At 41.2% G+C, this 20,988-nt stretch overlaps 1 protein-coding gene across 7 annotated transcripts in view; it reads right to left on the reverse strand.

Annotated features, from left to right (window-relative positions):
* Positions 1-2,260: 2,260 nt before the first annotated feature.
* The window catches only part of LOC124116891 (5-methylcytosine rRNA methyltransferase NSUN4-like), a 35,767-nt gene continuing 17,039 nt past the window's right edge, over positions 2,261-20,988 (reverse strand). For 3 of the 7 annotated variants that reach the window (XM_046478488.2, XM_048383988.1, XM_046478490.2), the window contains 4 exons: positions 20,751-20,882; positions 10,777-10,916; positions 3,955-4,079; positions 2,261-2,572 (listed from right to left, as the gene is read on the reverse strand). In XM_046478488.2, coding sequence (XP_046334444.1) covers positions 2,296-2,572; positions 3,955-4,079; positions 10,777-10,916; positions 20,751-20,882 — 674 coding nt within the window. In that variant the 3' untranslated portion in view covers positions 2,261-2,295. The other 4 variants (XM_048383989.1, XM_048383990.1, XM_048383992.1 and 1 more) reach the window with 4 other exon arrangements.

Below are 20,988 nucleotides of genomic sequence, written 5' to 3' on the forward strand. Positions count from 1 at the left end.
CATCTCAGGCGATGTGTTGAGATCATCTCATGTAGGTGATGTGTTGAGATCATCTCATGTAGGTGATGTGACAACTGACAAGATCATCTCAGGTGATGTGTTTAGATCATCTCATGTAGGTGATGTGTTGAGATCATCTCGTGTAGGTGATGTGACAACTGACAAGATCATCTCAGGTGATGTGTTTAGATCATCTCATGTAGGTTATGTGTTGACATCATCTCATGTAGGTGATGTGTTGAGATCATCTTGTGTAGGTGATGTGTTGAGATCATCTCAGGCGATGTGTTGAGATCAACTCATGAAGATGCTGTGTTGAGATCAACTCAGTAAGGTGATGTGTTGAGATCATCTCGTGTAGGTGATCTGTTGAGATCATCTCGTGTAGGTGATGTGTTGAGATCATCTCAGGTGATGTGTTGAGATCATCTCATGTAGGTGATGTGACAACTGACAAGATCATCTCAGGTGATGTGTTGAGATCATCTCATGTAGGTGATGTGTTGAGATCAACTCGTGAAGGTGATGTGTTGAGATCAACTCATGAAGGTGATGTGTTGAGATCATCTCATGTAGGTGATGTGTTGAGATCAACTCGTGAAGGTGATGTGTTGAGATCATCTCTTGAAGATGATGTGTTGAGATCATCTCATGAAATGATGTGTTGAGATCATCTTTTGTAGGTGATGTGTTGAGATCAACTCATGAAGGTGATGTGTTGAGATCATCTCATGTAGGTGATGTGTTGAGATCAACTCGTGAAGGTGATGTGTTGAGATCATCTCTTGAAGATGATGTGTTGAGATCATCTCATGAAATGATGTGTTGAGATCATCTTTTGTAGGTGATGTGTTGAGATCATCACATGAAGGTGATGTGTTGAGATCATCTCATGTAGGTGATGTGTTGAGATCATCTCATGTAGGTGATGTGTTGAGATCAACTCGTGTAGGTCATGTGTTGAGATCATCTCCTGTAGGTGATGTGTTGAGATCATCTCTTGTAGGTGATGTGTTGAGATCATCCCTTGTAGGTGATGTGTTGAGATCATCTTATGTAGGTGATGTGTTGAGATCATCTCATGAAATGATGTGTTGAGATCATCTCTTGTAGGTGATGTGTTGAGATCATCACATGAAGGTGATGTGTGGAGATCATCTCATGAAATGATGTGTTGAGATCATCTCATGTAGGTGATGTGTTGAGATCATCTCGTGTAGGTGATGTGTTGAGATCATCTCGTGTAGGTGATGTGACAAGATCATCTCAGGCGATGTGTTGAGATCATCTCATGTAGGTGATGTGTTGAGATCCTCTCGTGAAGGTGATGTGTTGAGATTAACTCGTGTAGGTGATGTGACAAGATCATCTCAGGCGATGTGTTGAGATCAACTCATGAAGGTGATGTGTTGAGATCAACTCATGAAGGTGATGTGTTGAGATCCACTCATGTAGGTGATGTGTTGAGATCAACTCGTGAAGGTGATGTGTTGAGATCAACTCGTTAAGGTGATGTGTTGAGATCATCTCTTGTAGGTGATGTGTTGAGATCATCTCATGTAGGTGATGTGTTGAGATCATCTCTTGTAGATGATGTGTTGAGATCATCACATGAAGGTGATGTGTTGAGATCATCTCTTGTAGGTGATGTGTTGAGATCATCTCTTGTAGGTGATGTGTTGAGATCATCTCTTGTAGGTGATGTGTCGAGATCATCTCTTGTAGGTGATGTGTTGAGATCATCTCTTGTAGGTGATGTGTTGAGATCATCTCTTGTAGGTGATGTGTTGAGATCATCTCTTGTAGGTGATGTGTTGAGATCATCACATGTAGGTGATGTGTTTGAGATCATCACATGTAGGTGAAATGGGGTTTAAGGCCCCATCCAAGATTATGTACTTATATAGCGATGTTCATGCACGTGTGTGTGTGTGTGGCAGCTTGTACTAGTCCTGACTAATGTTGTTGTTATAGTGCTAACCCACTGAGATACCATGCCACAGTTTAACATGAATACCCCACTCAGACACAGTATACTGACTCAAAGCTGACCAGTCCTTGTTTTATCCCCTTAACACTGAGTGCCAGGCAGGGTAACAACAAGTACCATCTTTTAACATCCTTTGGTATGATGAGGCCGGGGATTGAACCCCAGACTTTCCGCTCTCTGGGCAGACGCTCTTCCACTTTTTAGCTTCATGTAATGTGAATAAAATTAGTACATTATAGCTTTGCAAATGTTGTGGAACAAAGAGAAATAGTACTTCAACACACTGTTTATTTGTGAGACTCAAGTTACTTGATTCGTATTATCTTGCTGAAGTACATAGGTCCAAAGTTGGCTGTTAAGCAAGGCAGCACCAACTGTCCATGCCGACAGTTACTGTAGAATCTGAATGTATTGCGAAACTTGGAGGCTATCCAACTGAGATCCTGAATAACAATGTCTATGTCTGTTTGTTGCCATATTTCCTCCACGACTGACTGTATGACTCCATCGTTCTGTGCCGGGGACAGTGTGCAGGTGGAGTACACCACTGAACCGCCAGGTTTACAACACTTGATGCCAGCTCTGAAACACAACACGAACAGTTGGTGATTTCAACTACCTGCCCAAGTTTAGTCAACTTATTGCTAAATATATCTGACAATTACTCTTTTAAATTGGGAAAATACTTGACTTGAATACAACATGGCTCTCACTAAAACCGAGTGGTGTAAGGCACCATAGCTACTGGCAGAGTGTGTTGCTTGTAGGCTGGAAGGCCAGGAACCCAGTATCATCCAGGAACCTACAGAAAGTCACGCACGACGACGACGGTAGTTATCTGCATTTCTGACTAATACTCTTGGCTACACTGGAAAACATAAAACAAATAACAGTACGCAGATTGTCAGAATGTTTCTGATTACTTAAATGACACATTTATGTACATACGATCCCTCAATCAACGAAAATCCTCCTCTGGAAATCCTGCGTACTGTTGTCAGTGAAAACGCCATTTTGTAAAAGTCTGTCACCGGCAGTGATGTCATACAGAAGTAAACATTGTTGTACATATTTGGTCATTTCTTTGAGGTGAAAACTTTTAACTTGGCATCAAGCATGTTCTTTGATTTTATCGTTTGCATTATCATCATCGCCTTGATAATCTACAGATTTGGTGGAAACCTTTTTGTGTAGGGTCACAATATTTATGCGTAGTATGCAGTACATAGGATGACGTCACTCATGACCATGGTGTTATGTATCAATGCGCCACTGCGATCATGAGAATGGACAAAATGCATCAATTCGATGCTAAAGGTGGGATTTTAGGGTGTGTAAGAAACAGATTACTACACTCGTACCTGTCAGATACCATTCATCTTACGAAGAGTTGTAAGATAAATGGTATCTGACAGGCACGAGTGTAGTTATCTCTATGTCAGCGAGTCTGACCACCTGATACCGTTAGTCGCCTCTTACGACAAGCCTAGTCCCTTTTCAGCAAGCATTGGTTGCTAAAGAACTATTCTACCCCGGATCTTCACGATTCACACTGTAAACATGATCTCCTAAGAACACTAGGCCAGTGAAGCTGAAACTGCTTGATCTTACAACTGGTGCCAGCCTATTTGTTCAAGAGGTTCAAATCCAAATTTCAATATGGTCACCACTGAAGCCTAATGAATAATCTATTTCTGGCCATTACTCAGTTATTTTGTTTTCAAAAAGTAATGAAACTTGGTACATGCCACAGCAGCCAATATGAAAAATATTATTAATATCCAGACAAGGTGATCGACAGTACCATGGCACTATTTGCTGGGTTTGGCAGAATCTATTAAACAATTGAACTAATCATCAATGCCCAAAATGTCTTGTGGGTCATTATTCAACACTACTTGACGATCTTAGAGTTTACTAATGATGTCCCTCTCCTAACAAGTAGTGAAGATAGAAATTCTCACATGAGCAAGTCTTTCTGTCTGCGTGGTAGCTCAAGTCTCTCACTGACTCTGGTGTGCTTGAACAGGTTATTCTTATCTTCCAACACAACATGGCGGTCAGTGTTACATGGAGCATCAACAAGCACCTGCAACACAACATGGAGGTCAGTGTTACATGGAGCATCAACAATCACCTGCAACACAACATGGCGGTCAGTGTTACATGGAGCATCAACAAGCACCTGCAACACAACATGGCGGTCAGTGTTACATGGAGCATCAACAAGCACCTGCAACACAACATGGAGGTCAGTGTTACATGGAGCATCAACAAGCACCTGCAACACAACATGGCGGTCAGTGTTACATGGAGCATCAACAAGCACCTGCAACACAACATGGCGGTCAGTGTTACATGGAGCATCAACAAGCACCTGCAACACAACATGACGGTCAGTGTTACATGGAGCATCAACAAGCACCTGCAACACAACATGGCGGGCAGTGTTACATGGAGCATCAACAACCACCTGCAACACAACATGGAGCATCAACAAGCACCTGCAACACAACATGGTGGTCAGTGTTACATTGAGCATCAACAAGCACCTGCAACACAACATGACGGTCAGTGTTACATGGAGCATCAACAATCACCTGCAACACAAAATGGAGCATCAACAAGCACCTGCAACACAACATAGTGGTCAGTGTTACATGGAGCATCAACAAGCACCTGCAACACAACATGGCGGTCAGTGTTACATAGAGCATCAACAAGCACCTGCAACACAACATGGAGGTTCAGTGTTACATTGATGATCAACAAGCACCTGCAACACAACATGGAGGTCAGTGTTACATGGAGCATCAACAAGTACCTTCAACACAACGTGGAGGTTCAGTGTTACATGGAGCATCAACAATCACCTGCAACACAACTTGGAGGTCAGTGTTACATGGAGCATCAACAAGAACCTGCAACACAACATGGAGGTTCAGTGTTACATTGAGCATCAACAAGTACCTGCAACACAACATGGAGGTCAGTATTACATTGAGCATCAACAATCACATGCAACACAACATGGAGGTCAGTGTTACATGCAGCATCAACAAGCACCTGCAACACAACATGGAGGTCAGTGTTACATGGAGCATCAACAAGCACCTGCAACACAACATGGAGGTTCAGTGTTACATTGAGCATCAACAAGCACCTGCAACAAAACATGGAGGTCAGTGTTACATGGAGCATCAACAATCACCTGCAACACAACATGGAGGTCAGTGTTACATGGAGCATCAACAAGCAACTGCAACACAACATAGAGGTTCAGTGTTACATTGAGCATCAACAATCACCTGCAACACAACATGGAGGTCAGTGTTACATGCAGCATCAACAAGCACCTGCAACACAACATGGAGGTCAGTGTTGCATGGAGCATCAACAAGCACCTGCAACACAACATGACGGTCAGTGTTACATGGAGCATCAACAAGCACCTGCAACACAACATGGCGGGCAGTGTTACATGGAGCATCAACAACCACCTGCAACACAACATGGAGCATCAACAAGCACCTGCAACACAACATGGTGGTCAGTGTTACATTGAGCATCAACAAGCACCTGCAACACAACATGACGGTCAGTGTTACATGGAGCATCAACAATCACCTGCAACACAAAATGGAGCATCAACAAGCACCTGCAACACAACATAGTGGTCAGTGTTACATGGAGCATCAACAAGCACCTGCAACACAACATGGCAGTCAGTGTTACATAGAGCATCAACAAGTACCTTCAACACAACGTGGAGGTTCAGTGTTACATGGAGCATCAACAATCACCTGCAACACAACTTGGAGGTCAGTGTTACATGGAGCATCAACAAGAACCTGCAACACAACATGGAGGTTCAGTGTTACATGGAGCATCAACAAGTACCTGCAACACAACATGGAGGTCAGTATTACATTGAGCATCAACAATCACATGCAACACAACATGGAGGTCAGTGTTACATGCAGCATCAACAAGCACCTGCAACACAAGATGGAGGTCAGTGTTACATGGAGCATCAACAAGCACCTGCAACACAACATGGAGGTTCAGTGTTACATTGAGCATCAACAAGCACCTGCAACAAAACATGGAGGTCAGTGTTACATGGAGCATCAACAATCACCTGCAACACAACATGGAGGTCAGTGTTACATGGAGCATCAACAAGCAACTGCAACACAACATAGAGGTTCAGTGTTACATTGAGCATCAACAATCACCTGCAACACAACATGGAGGTCAGTGTTACATGCAGCATCAACAAGCACCTGCAACACAACATGGAGGTCAGTGTTGCATGGAGCATCAACAAGCACCTGCAACACAACATGGAGGTTCAGTGTTACATTGAGCATCAACAAGCACCTGCAACACAACATGGAGGTCAGTGTTACATGGAGCATCAACAATCACCTGCAACACAACATGGTGGTCAGTGTTACATGGAGCATCAACAATCACCTGCAACACAACATGGAGGTTCAGTGTTACATGGAGCATCAACAATCATCTGCAACACAACATGATGGTGACTGTTACATGGAGCATCAACAAGCACCTGCAACACAACATGGAGGTTCAGTGTTACATGGAGCATCAACAATCACCTGCAACACAACATGGAGGTCAGTGTTACATGGAGCATCAACAATCACCTGCAACACAACATGGTGCTAAGTATATCATGGAGCATCAACAATCACCTGCAACACAACATGGCAGTCAGTGTTACATGGAGCATCAACAATCACCTGCAACACAACATGGAGATTCAGTGTTACATGGAGCATCAACAAGTACCTGCAACACAAAATGGAGGTCAGTGTTACATGCAGCATCAACAAGAACCTGCAACACAACATGGAGGTCAGTGTTACATGGAGCATCAACAAGCACTTGCAGCACAACATGGAGGTCAGTGTTACATGGAGCATCAACAATCACCGGCAACACAACATGGTGGTCAGTGTTACATGGAGCATCAACAAGCACCTGCAACACAACATGGTGGTAAGTATATCATGGAGCATCAACAATCACCTGCAACACAACATGGCAGTCAGTGTTACATGGAGCATCAACAATCACCTGCAACACAACATGGAGATTCAGTGTTACATGGAGCATCAACAAGTACCTGTAACACAAAATGGAGGTCAGTGTTACATGCAGCATCAACAAGCACCTGCAACACAACATGGAGGTCAGTGTTACATGGAGCATCAACAAGCACTTGCAACACAACATGGAGGTCAGTGTTACATGGAGCATCAACAATCATCTGCAAAACAACATGGAGATTCAGTGTTGCATGGAGCATCAACAGGCATCTGCAACACAACATGGAGGTCAGTGTTACATGCAACATCAACAATCACCTGCAACACAAGATGGAGGTCAGTATTACATGGAGCATCAACAAGCATCTGCAACACAACATGGCGGTCAGTGTTACATGGAGCATCAACAATCACCTGCAACACAACATGATGGTCAGTGTTACATGGAGCATCAACAAGCACCTGCAACACAACATGGCGGTCAGTGTTACATGGAGCATCAACAAGCATCTGCAACACAACATGGCGGTCAGTGTAACATGGAGCATCAACTAGTTCCTGCAACACAACATGGCGGTCAGTGTTACATGGAGCATCAACAAGCACCTGCAACACAACATGGAGGTCAGTGTTACATGGAGCATCAACAATCACCTGCAACACAACATGGAGGTCAGTGTTACATGGAGCATCAACAAGCATCTGCAACACAACATGGAGGTCAGTGTTACATGGAGCATCAACAATCACCTGCAAAACAACATGGAGATTCAGTGTTGCATGGAGCATCAACAAGCATCTGCAACACAACATGGAGGTCAGTGTTACATGCAGCATCAACAATCACCTGCAACACAAGATGGAGGTCAGTGTTACATGGAGCATCAACAAGCATCTGCAACACAACATGGAGGTCAGTGTTACATGCAGCATCAACAATCACCTGCAACACAAGATGGAGGTCAGTATTACATGGAGCATCAACAAGCATCTGCAACACAACATGGCGGTCAGTGTTACATGGAGCATCAACAATCACCTGCAACACAACATGATGGTCAGTGTTACATGGAGCATCAACAAGCACCTGCAACACAACATGGCGGTCAGTGTTACATGGAGCATCAACAATCACCTGCAACACAACATGGAGGTCAGTGTAACATGGAGCATCAACAATCACCTGCAACACAACATGGCGGTCAGTGTTACATGGAGCATCAACAAGCACCTGCAACACAACATGGAGGTCAGTGTAACATGGAGCATCAACAATCACCTGCAACACAACATGATGGTCAGTGTTACATGGAGCATCAACAATCACCTGCAACACAACATGGAGGTTCAGTGTTACATGGAGCATCAACAAGCACCTGCAACACAACATGGCGGTCAGTGTTACATGCAGCATCAACAATCACCTGCAACACAACATGGAGGTCAGTGTCACATGGAGCATCAACAATCATCTGCAACACAACATGATGGTCAGTGTTACATGGAGCATCAACAATCACCGGCAACACAACATGGAGGTCAGTGTTACATGGAGCATCAACAATCACCGGCAACACAACATGGAGGTCAGTATTACATGGAGCATCAACAATCACCGGCAACACAACATGGAGGTTCAGTGTTACATGGAGCATCAAAAGTCACCGGCAACACAACATGGAGGTCAGTATTACATGGAGCATCAACAATCACCTGCAACACAACATGGAGGTCAGTGTTACATGGAGCATCAACAATGACCTGCAACACAACATGGAGGTTCAGTGTTACATGGAGCATCAACAATCACCGGCAACACAACATGGAGGTCAGTATTACATGGAGCATCAACAAGCACCTGCAACACAACATGGAGGTTCAGTGTTACATGGAGCATCAACAATCACCGGCAACACAACATGGAGGTCAGTATTACATGGAGCATCAACAAGCACCTGCAACACAACATGGAGGTCAGTGTTACATGGAGCATCAACAATCACCTGCAACACACATGGAGGTCAGTATTACATGGAGCATCAACAATCACCTGCAACACAACATGGAGGTCAGTGTTACATGGAGCATCAACAATCACCTGCAACACAACATGGAGGTTCAGTGTTACATGGAGCATCAACAATCACCGGCAACACAACATGGAGGTCAGTATTACATGGAGCATCAACAAGCACCTGCAACACAACATGGAGGTCAGTGTTACATGGAGCATCAACAATCATCTGCAACACAACATGGAGGTTCAGTGTTACATGGAGCATCAACAATCACCTGCAACACAACATGGAGGTTCAGTGTTACATGGAGCATCAACAATCACCTGCAACACAACATGGCGGTCAGTGTTACATGGAGCATCAACAATCACCTGCAACACAACATGGCGGTCAGCGTAACATGGAGCATCAACAATCACCTGCAACACAACATTGCAGTCAGTGTTACATGCAGCATCAACAATCACCTGCAACACAACATGGAGGTCAGTGTTACATGGAGCATCAACAAGTACCTGCAACACAACATGGCGGTCAGTGTTACAGACTGATCATCAGTGTAGCCCATGCGGCATGTGTAGTATTCTGTGTGGGGACTGTACAGTGGCCGAGCTGTATCGGCTACTGCAGACTGATGATCAGTGTAGCCCGAGGGGCATGTGTACTATTCTGTGTGGGGACTGTACAGTGGCCGAGCTGTATCGGCTACTGCAGACTGATGATCAGTGTAGCCCATGCGGCATGTGTAGTATTCTGTGTGGGGACTGTACGGTGGCCGACCTGTATCGGCTACTGCAGACTGATGATCAGTGTAGCCCGAGGGGCATGTGTACTATTCTGTGTGGGGACTGTACAGTGGCGGAGCTGTATCGGCTACTGCAAACTGTCGATCAGTGTTGCCTGTGCGGTTCGTATGTGGTGGCTTATCTGCTGGTTTAACCAGACGTTTGGAAGGACTGTGCGGTAACATTGATGGACAAGTGAGTATCCCGTATGTAGCGCTGGCAGATGAAGATGGACATGGCTCTGATAGGAACATTCCTCCATGCAGCCCATTGGCTGGAGGATTCTTCTGAGCCTAGTTAGAATCAAGTCTTTTCAGCAATAGAGCCAAAAAACAAGAATTAATAATGAGGCCATCTCGGCCTTTTGTTGAACAAACAACAGCTCCAGCAAACTGATAGGAATTCAGTTGATTAGGCGGTGGTGTAGATGACATGTCAGATTGAGACATTATATCGTCAACTTTTTCTTGTCTGTGTCCTACCTCCTGGCCTTCGTGAGAGACACCGGTGAGTTTCATAAAAGGCTTTCTGTACAGGTAACTCCTGCACTTTCAACAGGCTGTATGAGGGTCGCTTGTAAAGGTAAGGAAGCCCTCTTATGACATGCTAAAGGAGAAGATGATGCCATCTTTGAAGAGTTACAGGATCAAAAAGTATTGTTCAAATTTATATGGCACCAAACATATTTGTTTGACATTAAATCTGGCAAGTTCTTTTACTCATATGTTGTTTTTACTTAGCCAGCCTTGACAAACAAGATAGACTGAATAGTCCCCCCAAAATCCCTAAATAATGATACTTAATCCCATATAATAAGTGTTCCTCTGACACACGGTACCATTCATCAATATTGTTACAATTGGCAAAGAAGGGAAGCAAAAACAAAATAACATGTTTCATTTCACCTTGGAATAAAGACTGTCCTGCATCTGTCTGCCATCCCTTTGTAGCATGTCGATGTTGGCATGGTGGGGGTAGTACCACCGCAACATGTCCTTCAGTCTTCTCAGACGTGCAGCTGATGCATCATTACATGTCATATAGTCTGAAACAAAGGACAAGCAGCTCATACATCATTACATGTCATATAGTCTGTAACAAAGGGTAAGCAGCTGATACATCATTACATGTCATATAGTCTGTAACAAAGGGTAAGCAGTTGATACATCATTACATGTCATATAGTCTGTAACAAAGGGTAAGCAGCTGATACATCATTACATGTCATATAGTCAGTAACAAAGGGTAAGCAGCTGATGCATCATTACATGTCATATAGTCTGTAACAAAGGGTAAGCAGCTGATACATCATAACATGTCATATAGTCTGTAACAAAGGGTAAGCAGCTGATACATCATTACATGTCATATATTCTGTAACAAAGGGTAAGCAGCTGATACATCATTACATGTCATATAGTCTGTAACAAAGGGTAAGCAGCTGATACATCATTACATGTCATATAGTCTGAAACAAAGGGTAAGCAGCTGATACATCATAACATGTCATATAGTCTGTAACAAAGGGTAAGCAGCTGATACATCATTACATGTCATATAGTCTGTAACAAAGGGTAAGCAGCTGATACATCATTACATGTCATATATTCTGTAACAAAGGGTAAGCAGCTGATACATCATTACATGTCATATATTCTGTAACAAAGGGTAAGCAGTTGATACATCATTACATGTCATATAGTCAGTAACAAAGGGTAAGCAGTTGATACATCATATACTGATATAGTCTGTAACAAAGGGTAAGCAGCTGATGCATCATTACATGTCATATAGTCTGTAACAAAGGGTAAGCAGCTGATGCATCATTACATGTCATATAGTCTGTAACAAAGGGTAAGCACCTGATACATCATTACATGTCATATATTCTGTAACAAAGGGTAAGCAGTTGATACATCATTACATGTCATATAGTCTGTAACAAAGGGTAAGCAGCTGATACATCATTACATCTCATATAGTCTGTAGGAGGGTAAGCAGCTGATACATCATTACATGTCATATAGTCTGTAACAAAGGGTAAGCAGCTGATGCATCATTACATGTCATATAGTCTGTAACAAAGGGTAAGCACCTGATACATCATTACATGTCATATATTCTGTAACAAAGGGTAAGCAGTTGATACATCATTACATGTCATATAGTCTGTAACAGGGTAGGCAGCTGATACATCATTACATGTCATATAGTCTGTAACAAAGGGTAAGCAGCTGATACATCATTACATGTCATATAGTCTGTAACAAAGGGTAAGCAGCTGATACATCATTACATGTCATATATTCTGTAACAAAGGGTAAGCACCTGATACATCATTACATGTCATATAGTCAGTAACAAAGGGTAAGCAGCTGATACATCATTACATGTCATATAGTCTGTAACAAAGGGTAAGCAGCTGATACATCATTACATGTCATATAGTCTGTAACAAAGGGTAAGCAGCTGATACATCATTACATGTCATATAGTCTGTAACAAAGGGTAAGCAGCTGATACATCATTACATGTCATATAGTCTGTAAGAAAGGGTAAGCAGCTGATACATCATTACATGTCATACAGTCTGTAACAAAGGGTAAGCAGCTGATACATCATTACATGTCATATAGTCTGTAACAAAGGGTAAGCAGTTGATGCATCATTACATGTCATATAGTCTGTAACAAAGGGTAGGCAGTTGATACATCATTACATGTCATATAGTCTGTAACAAAGGTTAAGCAGCTGATGCATCATTACATGTCATATAGTCTGTAACAGGGTAGGCAGTTGATATATTATTACATGTCATATAATCTGTAACAAAGGGTAAGCAGCTGATGCATCATTTCATGTCATATAGTCTGTAACAAAGGGTAGGCAGTTGATATATCATTACATGTCATATAGTCTGTAACAAAGGGTAGGCAGTCAGTTTGTAAATGCATCATACTTAATCACTTGTAAAATGCATCATATTTGAATGAAGGTGAGTGAATATTGATGTATACTGTAATCAGCAATAATATAGTGTATGGCCATGATCATCTGTACATAATTGAGCCCAGGTAAGAAAAAAGTGTTGTTATATAAACCTATCACCTTGCTCTGGTATCAGGTCACATGTGGCCCTGTTGTATTACTGGTATATCAACCTATCACCTTGCTCTGGCATCAGGTTACATGTCGCCCTGTTGTATTACTGGTATATCAACCTATCACCTTGCTCTGGCATCAGGTTACATGTCGCCCTGTTGTATTACTGGTATATCTACCTATCACCTTGCTCTGGCATCAGGTTACATGTCGCCCTGTTGTATTACTGGTATATCAACCTATCACCTTGCTCTGGCATCAGGTTACATGTCGCCCTGTTGTATTACTGGTATATCAACCTATCACCTTGCTCTGGCATCAGGTTACATGTCGCCCTGTTGTATTACTGGTATATCAACCTATCACCTTGCTCTGGCATTAGGTCACATGTGGCTTTGAGAATATTCTGATGGAACAAATTAAAGAAATCAAAATTCACAAAAAGTACCGTATTTTCTTGAGTATAGTGCGCACCCCCCTCTAGCGGGTTCAATATTTTGAAAAAAAATAAATTTCAATATTATGCGCAGAAAATTTTTACACCGTACCCTTTCAGCGAAGTCCAGCAAACAAACGGGTGCTGAGAAACTTCGTCAGTACAAATTCGAAATTTGAGATAAAAAATCACCAGACATCTTTATTTACCGTTTAAATAGTATTTATTGTTCTGCTAGGCATTGTTTTATATCTAGGGATTAAGATTACCTTGTGTATTTTCTCGTAAACTAAGCCGGAAAAAGCAATCAGCTGTACACACTTTTTCTTGGAATCGACCGGTGATTCGGTCAAGACACACCCAATGATATAACTTTATAGGATTTTTAATGCAAGGATCGGCAACAATTGTATCTGAAACTTCTTTTTTTTATCAGGAATAATATATTCCATTATTTTCTTAATTATATGCAGCCTTTACTAAACATATTTAAAATAATAATAACCCTAAGCGAAGCAGCTGATTGCTATTCCCGGGTATTATTTTTTACATGTAACCAGTCTGACCAGTCACTGTCAAGGCTCACGCGCACGTGATCGCGTGAATTTCATGTTGACATAGAATTGTCAAACAAAAACAAATATGACTTTTAATGAGTCAAAGTATGTCATTTATGATATATGTATCCATTCTCTGTCAACTAACATCTGTTCAAGGTGTTTCGTGCTCACGGTAATGTCTTTCCATTGGGGAAAAAAACATCCAAACTCATAATTCGTGTATAATGCGCACCCCCTTCTACACAGCTGTGTTTTTTTCGAAAAAAAGTGCGCACTATACTCAAGAAAATACGGTATACAAGACGCATAGGACCCCTAACATAGGTGACATTCTTGAAACTAAGTGTGACAGTTTGAACGCATATGACAGACACGCCGTGTCGGTACTGGATAATAACGTCATTGTGGGTCACGTTCCCGTTCAACAGAGTAAATTGTGCAACTACTTTCTTCTTCATGGAGGTGTCATTCAAGTAGAAATTCTGTCACATAAACCAACACGTTCTAATCTACTGCAAGGTGGACTTGAAATTCCTGCATTGTTTATATTCATTGGCAGAGAAAAGGACATTAACAAATTGCCTAACATTTTACAGGAAATAACAGTTCAAGTTTAAAGTCATGGCGTCCAGAAAATCATTTACGTTAGGTCAAAAATTAGAAGCTGTACAGAGAGTTTAAAATGAGTTTGAAGGTAATTTAAGCAGGGCTGCCAGAGAATTAAATATTGATCGAAAAAATCTCAGAAGATGGATGTCGGAGGAACAGGTCATGTCAAATAACAAACGTCGCATGGGCAATCCTGGGCGTAAACCGCAAGAACCAGACCTCGAAGAAGCATTCTTGGTGTGGTTTAAAGAACAAAGAGCTGAAAAGCACGTTGTGAATTACATCAATATGAGGGACCAGGCATTAACGCTGATGAAGGAAATGGGAATTAGCGAATTGCTAAAAATTAGTGATTCTTGGCTCCGTAAATTTTGCATACGCCATAACATTTCATCCAGGAAGATCACCCATCACAGACAGCAGGACAAACAGAACTTAATGATTCAGCGAATGGTCAGCTAAGATCATCTCCGTGGTGTGCAACAGTTGGCAGCAGAACTCGACAAGACCAGATATTTAACATGGATGAAACTCCATGTTACATCGACATAGCAGGGCAGACAACACTCGACTTTGTTGGATCGAAGAACGTTAATGGCCTGACAACTGCACACGACAAAAACAGATTCACCGTTGTTCTGTGTACATGCTTGGATGGGCGTATCCTCAAGGTCATGGTCATTCTCAAGAATCTGGTCCACCTCCCAAAATGCAAAGTTCCAAAGAACATTGAGTTGTTTGCGTCCAAAGGAGGTTCAATGAATGAAACGCTGATGCTTTCTTGGATAGAACGCGTGTTCAAATCCCGTGGATCGTATTTTGCGAATCAACCATCTCTACTCTTGATAGACAGTCACAGAAGTCATTACACTGATCCTGTGGTAAAGTCACTGAAGTCCCTGAATATCGCCACTAAACTTATTCCTCCAGCCTCTTGATGTGTCAGGTGGGGTCAACGCTCCATTCAAGACTGCAATGAGAAAAGCTTGGCAGGATTGGTTGATCAACGGGGACAAAGAATTCACCCCAACCGGGAACAGAAAGAAGCCATCTTATGATGTTCTTCTCCAGATGGTTTCGGAATCGGTGGAATCGATCCCATCTTCTGTCGTCATCAATTCCTTTCAGCTGTGTGGTGTTGCTCAGTTCGGCAATGACGTACCAAAGGAAAATCTGAACTCCCGACTACGAGACATCCTCCAATCCTCTGAAGGCTTTGTTCACTCGGATGAGAACAAAGACGACGATCCCTTTGAATCTTCCACCTCAGAAGATGAAGTAGAAGACTGATTTACAGTCATTAAAGAACTCACATCGAGTGTCTAAGCTGTCTTTACAATTTTGAACTTTTCAAATTTGAAAAAGAAAATCATTTTTTTTATGTTAAAGTGTTTTGTTTCATTCCAGTTGTGAGTATTGTTTCATTAAACTTGAGATATTCATTTTTCGTAGCATGTTTTTGTCCTTTTTTCGAATTTAAGCCCTGGGCTTAAATTTGGATAAAATGTTACCTTATTAAAATAGGCAAAATCTGTAATTAAGCCCAGGGCTTAAATACGTGCAGTCACGGTAAGTGATGTGTCAGTCGGACAGTGACAGTAGCCAATATAGCTCCAACTAAAATCTGTTTCTTATACAGTGGTGAAGCAACATATACGCAAAACAACAATTGTTTTTACTTGCCTTTCGCAGCAATCTATCTGTATGTCCTCTAGAGTAACTGCCCTTTGTCAAAGGGAAGCTACTCTAACCCTAGTCTATGAGACGTCACAGCCACGTTCAGACGTTGTTGACAGTCGGTCTGTCCGGCCATAACGTTAAGTACAGTCAGATGTACACACAGCGACAAAACAAAATAAGGTAACAATTCAAACATATTTTGGCCAAATCCAACTATTTTAATTTGTGGAAAAGGTTTCAAGCTGCAGAGGTCGACAAGCACAGATATGGCTACTGATCACGCTTGGCTAGGCCTAGTGCCCTCGCATAATTGTTTCGAAATTTATATCTCCAAAGTTGCCAAAAGTTATAAAATGCCTTAGCTACGTACATCACAGTTAGACACTGATTTTCAGTATATTCCAGATTCCCGATGGTTAATTCTGACTCAATCGCCAAATGACAAGGGCGACGCCATGTTTGTTTGTAAACACTGAAAGTAGTCCCTACTTGACCTTTGATATTTGCATCTCTATCCATATATGACCCTAACAGATTTATTTTTTCATGACGACAAGTTGGACTAAAACTGAAAATGAGGGTGGTACTTGTTTCCTGAGCAGCTCTTCAAAACCTAGATATTTCCAGATGAAACTTGCTATACAGATCAGTCTAGTGGTGAACTGGTGCCTTTTGATGATTTGGGATTTTGAAAAATATTGAACCGCATTATTTTTTTCTTCACTCAGCTGAAGGTATCCAATGGCAATGAACCAAAAGTGTGGTATAAGTAGCCAAACTCCATTTCCGAATTGCACCAGACCAGGAGGATATGTCATGTCTTTATGACTCTTGTTTTTTATCAAACTGTAACTATCAGAGGTATTTTCAACTAATGACATCCGATGAGCCTCAAGCGTTTCTTTTGTCTGCTTATGTTGAAGAAATGAATCAACATTAGCTCTTCGTAATATCAACATCTCCATAGATCATGCACTAACTAATCAGTGTTGAGGAATGCGTGTAGACATTGCCTTAATCTATGGCCGCTGTCTTTACAGACGGTATGTCACCCAGTCTCTTGTCATGCAGTTGACTCCGCTGTTGACTCCAGGCACTGTGTGCCAGCTGGGCAGAAGCCAGATCCAAGTGCTCCTTTGAACATGCCAGCTGTCAGTGTTGTTACCTGTTTCCAAGAACCAAGATGAAGTGGAACATTAAAAACATTGACTTTTGATGCTAATCTCCATATGAGTCTATGCTTTGTTCAAGCTGTCTTCATGTGCCATTTAGATTTATGTTTTGCTGCACAGTATCATGGGAAGGTGCTCTACTGGATAGCCTTGGTCTAATGAAAACATTCTTTTATGTCTTACAATGTTTACAGTTGTAAAATCTCGTAATACCAATTTAGTAGTAAAATCTAAATGATATCTCCATAGCTGTTTGAAGTTCTATTTGATGTCAATTTTTTTATTGTTTCATTAATCATGTTTCTAAAGTATTCACTGACATCAACCTTGGCCTGTTATGCCATAGGGACATGTGTACTGGTTATGGAGAATTATTCCTTAACAGGTTTAGAACCAATCAAAGCCTGCGTGTGTACAGAAATGGAATGATGTGCTCTCTACACACATGCTGGAGACATGTCTGGTGATGTAGCGGGTGTGCATTGTATACACAGTATTAAATTTATTAAATTGTGAATGTCTTTATTTTTCTGAAGTCCATTTATTGAACAGTTCTTCATATCTGGTAAACAGTGCGTAACTGATTTGATTTAGGATGAGGTCATTGCAGTCCTGTATGTACCGGTAATAATTAAAAGCAAGATGAATTGTGCACAAACAATGTTTCCGTTAGCTTTTTTGACCGGCTGACTAAAAATATACTGGTCCTTATCATTTTCGGACGGTCCCCCATGTTACTGTGTAAAAACATACCTTTCGATCAGAGTTTTCTCTTTTTATTTCTGTTGAAGTGTGTGTGTACCAAGTCCCACAACTGTAGTTTTGTAGCTGGCAAATCACGGTTGGCCCGGTTGCCATCTATGATATATGTGACGTCGTTATTTATTGGACCAATCACAGGACTGAAATGGGTAATCAGCTGATTTAAGGAATTCCTTCCACAGTTATTCAATTCTTCGCGTGAATCTGGGAAGTGAGATGGGTTCAGGACTTTGTCAAGACAAGTAAGGGTAGACAGACTGTCTTCAGGAAATCTGGCATGTAATGTACTGCACAATTCATCGATGAAGCCTGCACATGAATTTTGAAAAGCGTGCACCGAACGTGCATCTGCATATGTAACTTTCACACCACGAAACACGCCATTTGTGATGCTGTCAATAAACGATTGCTCATTTTCTCCTGGTGTTTTTAGCAATCTTTGCAATGAGTCACAGGTTGAGTTCAAAATTGGCATTATCATGCAGAGATTCAGATTGCCTTTCTGAAATATTGTGTATTTCATCTGTTTCATTTTTGACGAGCCTATCTATTTAGATAAACATGTGTCTTAGATTGTGTAAGTAAGTTTCATTGAGAAAATATCATGAAACATGAAAAACTATCACTATTTGCATATTTATTCTTTGTTTGCATTGGATCACACTCCGGGGCAGTGGTGACTTAGCATAGATCCACTGCCACAGGCTAATTTACATATCACGTCACTGGACTTTTCTCTTGTTTGTAAACCAACGCGCTTTTTCAGAAATCAGAAAAGAACATACTAATCCAAGTATTTGGGGGTGCTTTACATATTGTTTTGCATAATTTTATACATACTACAACTGTGACAGTGAGTTGCATGAAAATACATATGATATTTACACATTAATGTGACCGCATCGCAATAGCTCTCCGTAGGTTTCGATGACAGCACATGGAGCCCAAAAATATATTGTCATGCACCTTTCGCATTTGTGGTAGCATATCTAGATCTATATTATTTGGAAAAACAATATCTAAAGCTCGCCAAATGCTTGCATTAGGCCAGTCTGTTCTGTTTTCAGAATAAGCGCGTTTGTTAACAAACACTAAGGGTGAAACGATACACCGATATTCCGATGCATCGCCATAATTGACCCACGATATGATATACGATAAACGTAGGCCCATTTATCGATACGCCACGATACGGAACGCAAATCTCAAGTATTTGTGCCTTTCAATAAACCGCTAACTTGGTTATAGCGCGCGGTAACGCATGGCTCCCAAAAACGTACTTACATTTTTAATAAGCTCAGGTTTTACACCGACAGATGTTTTTCCCCATCTCAAAAAACATTATCAGCTGATCCCCGCAAGCACATAACAATGGAAATACCTGTCAGCAAATCCGAACTGAAGAACGCAATTCAATACCATTATCATACTATCTTGTTATTTAAAACATTTTCATTGTATATCTGGACTTGTGTTTGTAATATATTTTAATAGTTTTTTTCAAAATTTCATTTAATCGAGTCCAGTTTATTTTTAGAAAACTGGGATTTCCTTTCTGTGTGGAAGAGAAACACAGACTGATTTTAGAGTTGAGTGAACAAAGTTTTAACACCTTGTTGCAGATAGAGACTCAGTTGAAGTTATTTTTTTCTAACATTCTTTCTACCGGACACTGGGACCCTCACACTAAACATTTACCGGTCTTTGCCATTTTTTACTGACCAAAAGCCAGCATATACCGGAGAACGGAAACACTGACAAGAACTCTAATTTGTATGTGAGAGTGTGGCTGAATTAGAGGGAATGCCATGGTAAGGAACATGTAGAACTGACATCACCATCTGTACATGAGTGAGGCATCAAATTCAATGTCTTGAACACTTCAATCACTCAGATACCCTACTGACATTTTATCAGTTTATCATGTTTAACGTAAACAAAAATCATATTCTCCCCACATACATATCAAATATACAGTGAGAAAAAATATTATTTTAAACCAGACAGCAATACTCCAGCCATATGATGGTACCCTATATAGCGTCAAGGACGGAACAGATGCAGCTGTTTGACTTGCATTCTAGTTGGTGAGTTGGTGAGTTGGTGAGTAACTATGAAAATGTAAAAACTTTAAGGATAACAACCAGAAGTTGTTATCCATTAAGTGGTACGTTTTCTTAGGGAAAAGATATATCCATCATGGTTGGAAATTAGGGATGAAAGTCAACATGGTAAAGAGGTCAATTCATAACCAAGGGTTTTTTTTCTGTGGATATTAAACAAACTGTATGTGGTACTACCACCTGACCACCTGTAATTTTTACTTGTGTGGGTCAATTGGAAAAAAGTGTTATTTTGACCTTATTTTATATTAGCTTTACATCTGATGCACTGACGACCAAGTATTCCGGGTTTTGAAGCCCTCTGTTGTCGGTGAAATTCAAGTCATGTTTACTGGCTCTATCATGCCTATTCACATTCATTCAAAAGGCAACATAGAGCACTCACACTAACTTTCTGAACTTCTTTTTATTATTAACAAAAATTATGTTACTGACCTGCAGACACCAACTGAAGCATTGCAAGAGTCTTTCCCCCGGGTGCTGCACAAAGGTCGAGGACAGAGTCGTGTGATTGGAGGTCAAGGGCAATCACAGGTAAAATTGATGATGCATCAAGTAGATAGTAACCTGAAGAAAACACAAACACTTATTCCTTATTCATGGAAACGTAAATTGTTCTTTTCATAAGATACCAAACATATCACGTGACATTGACCTTGGCTTGATCAACTAT

The sequence above is a fragment of the Haliotis rufescens genome, unplaced genomic scaffold (genome assembly GCF_023055435.1).
Source record: "Haliotis rufescens isolate VD_foot unplaced genomic scaffold, xgHalRufe1.0.p SCAF_5, whole genome shotgun sequence".
Classification (NCBI taxonomy): Eukaryota; Metazoa; Mollusca; class Gastropoda; order Lepetellida; family Haliotidae; genus Haliotis; species Haliotis rufescens.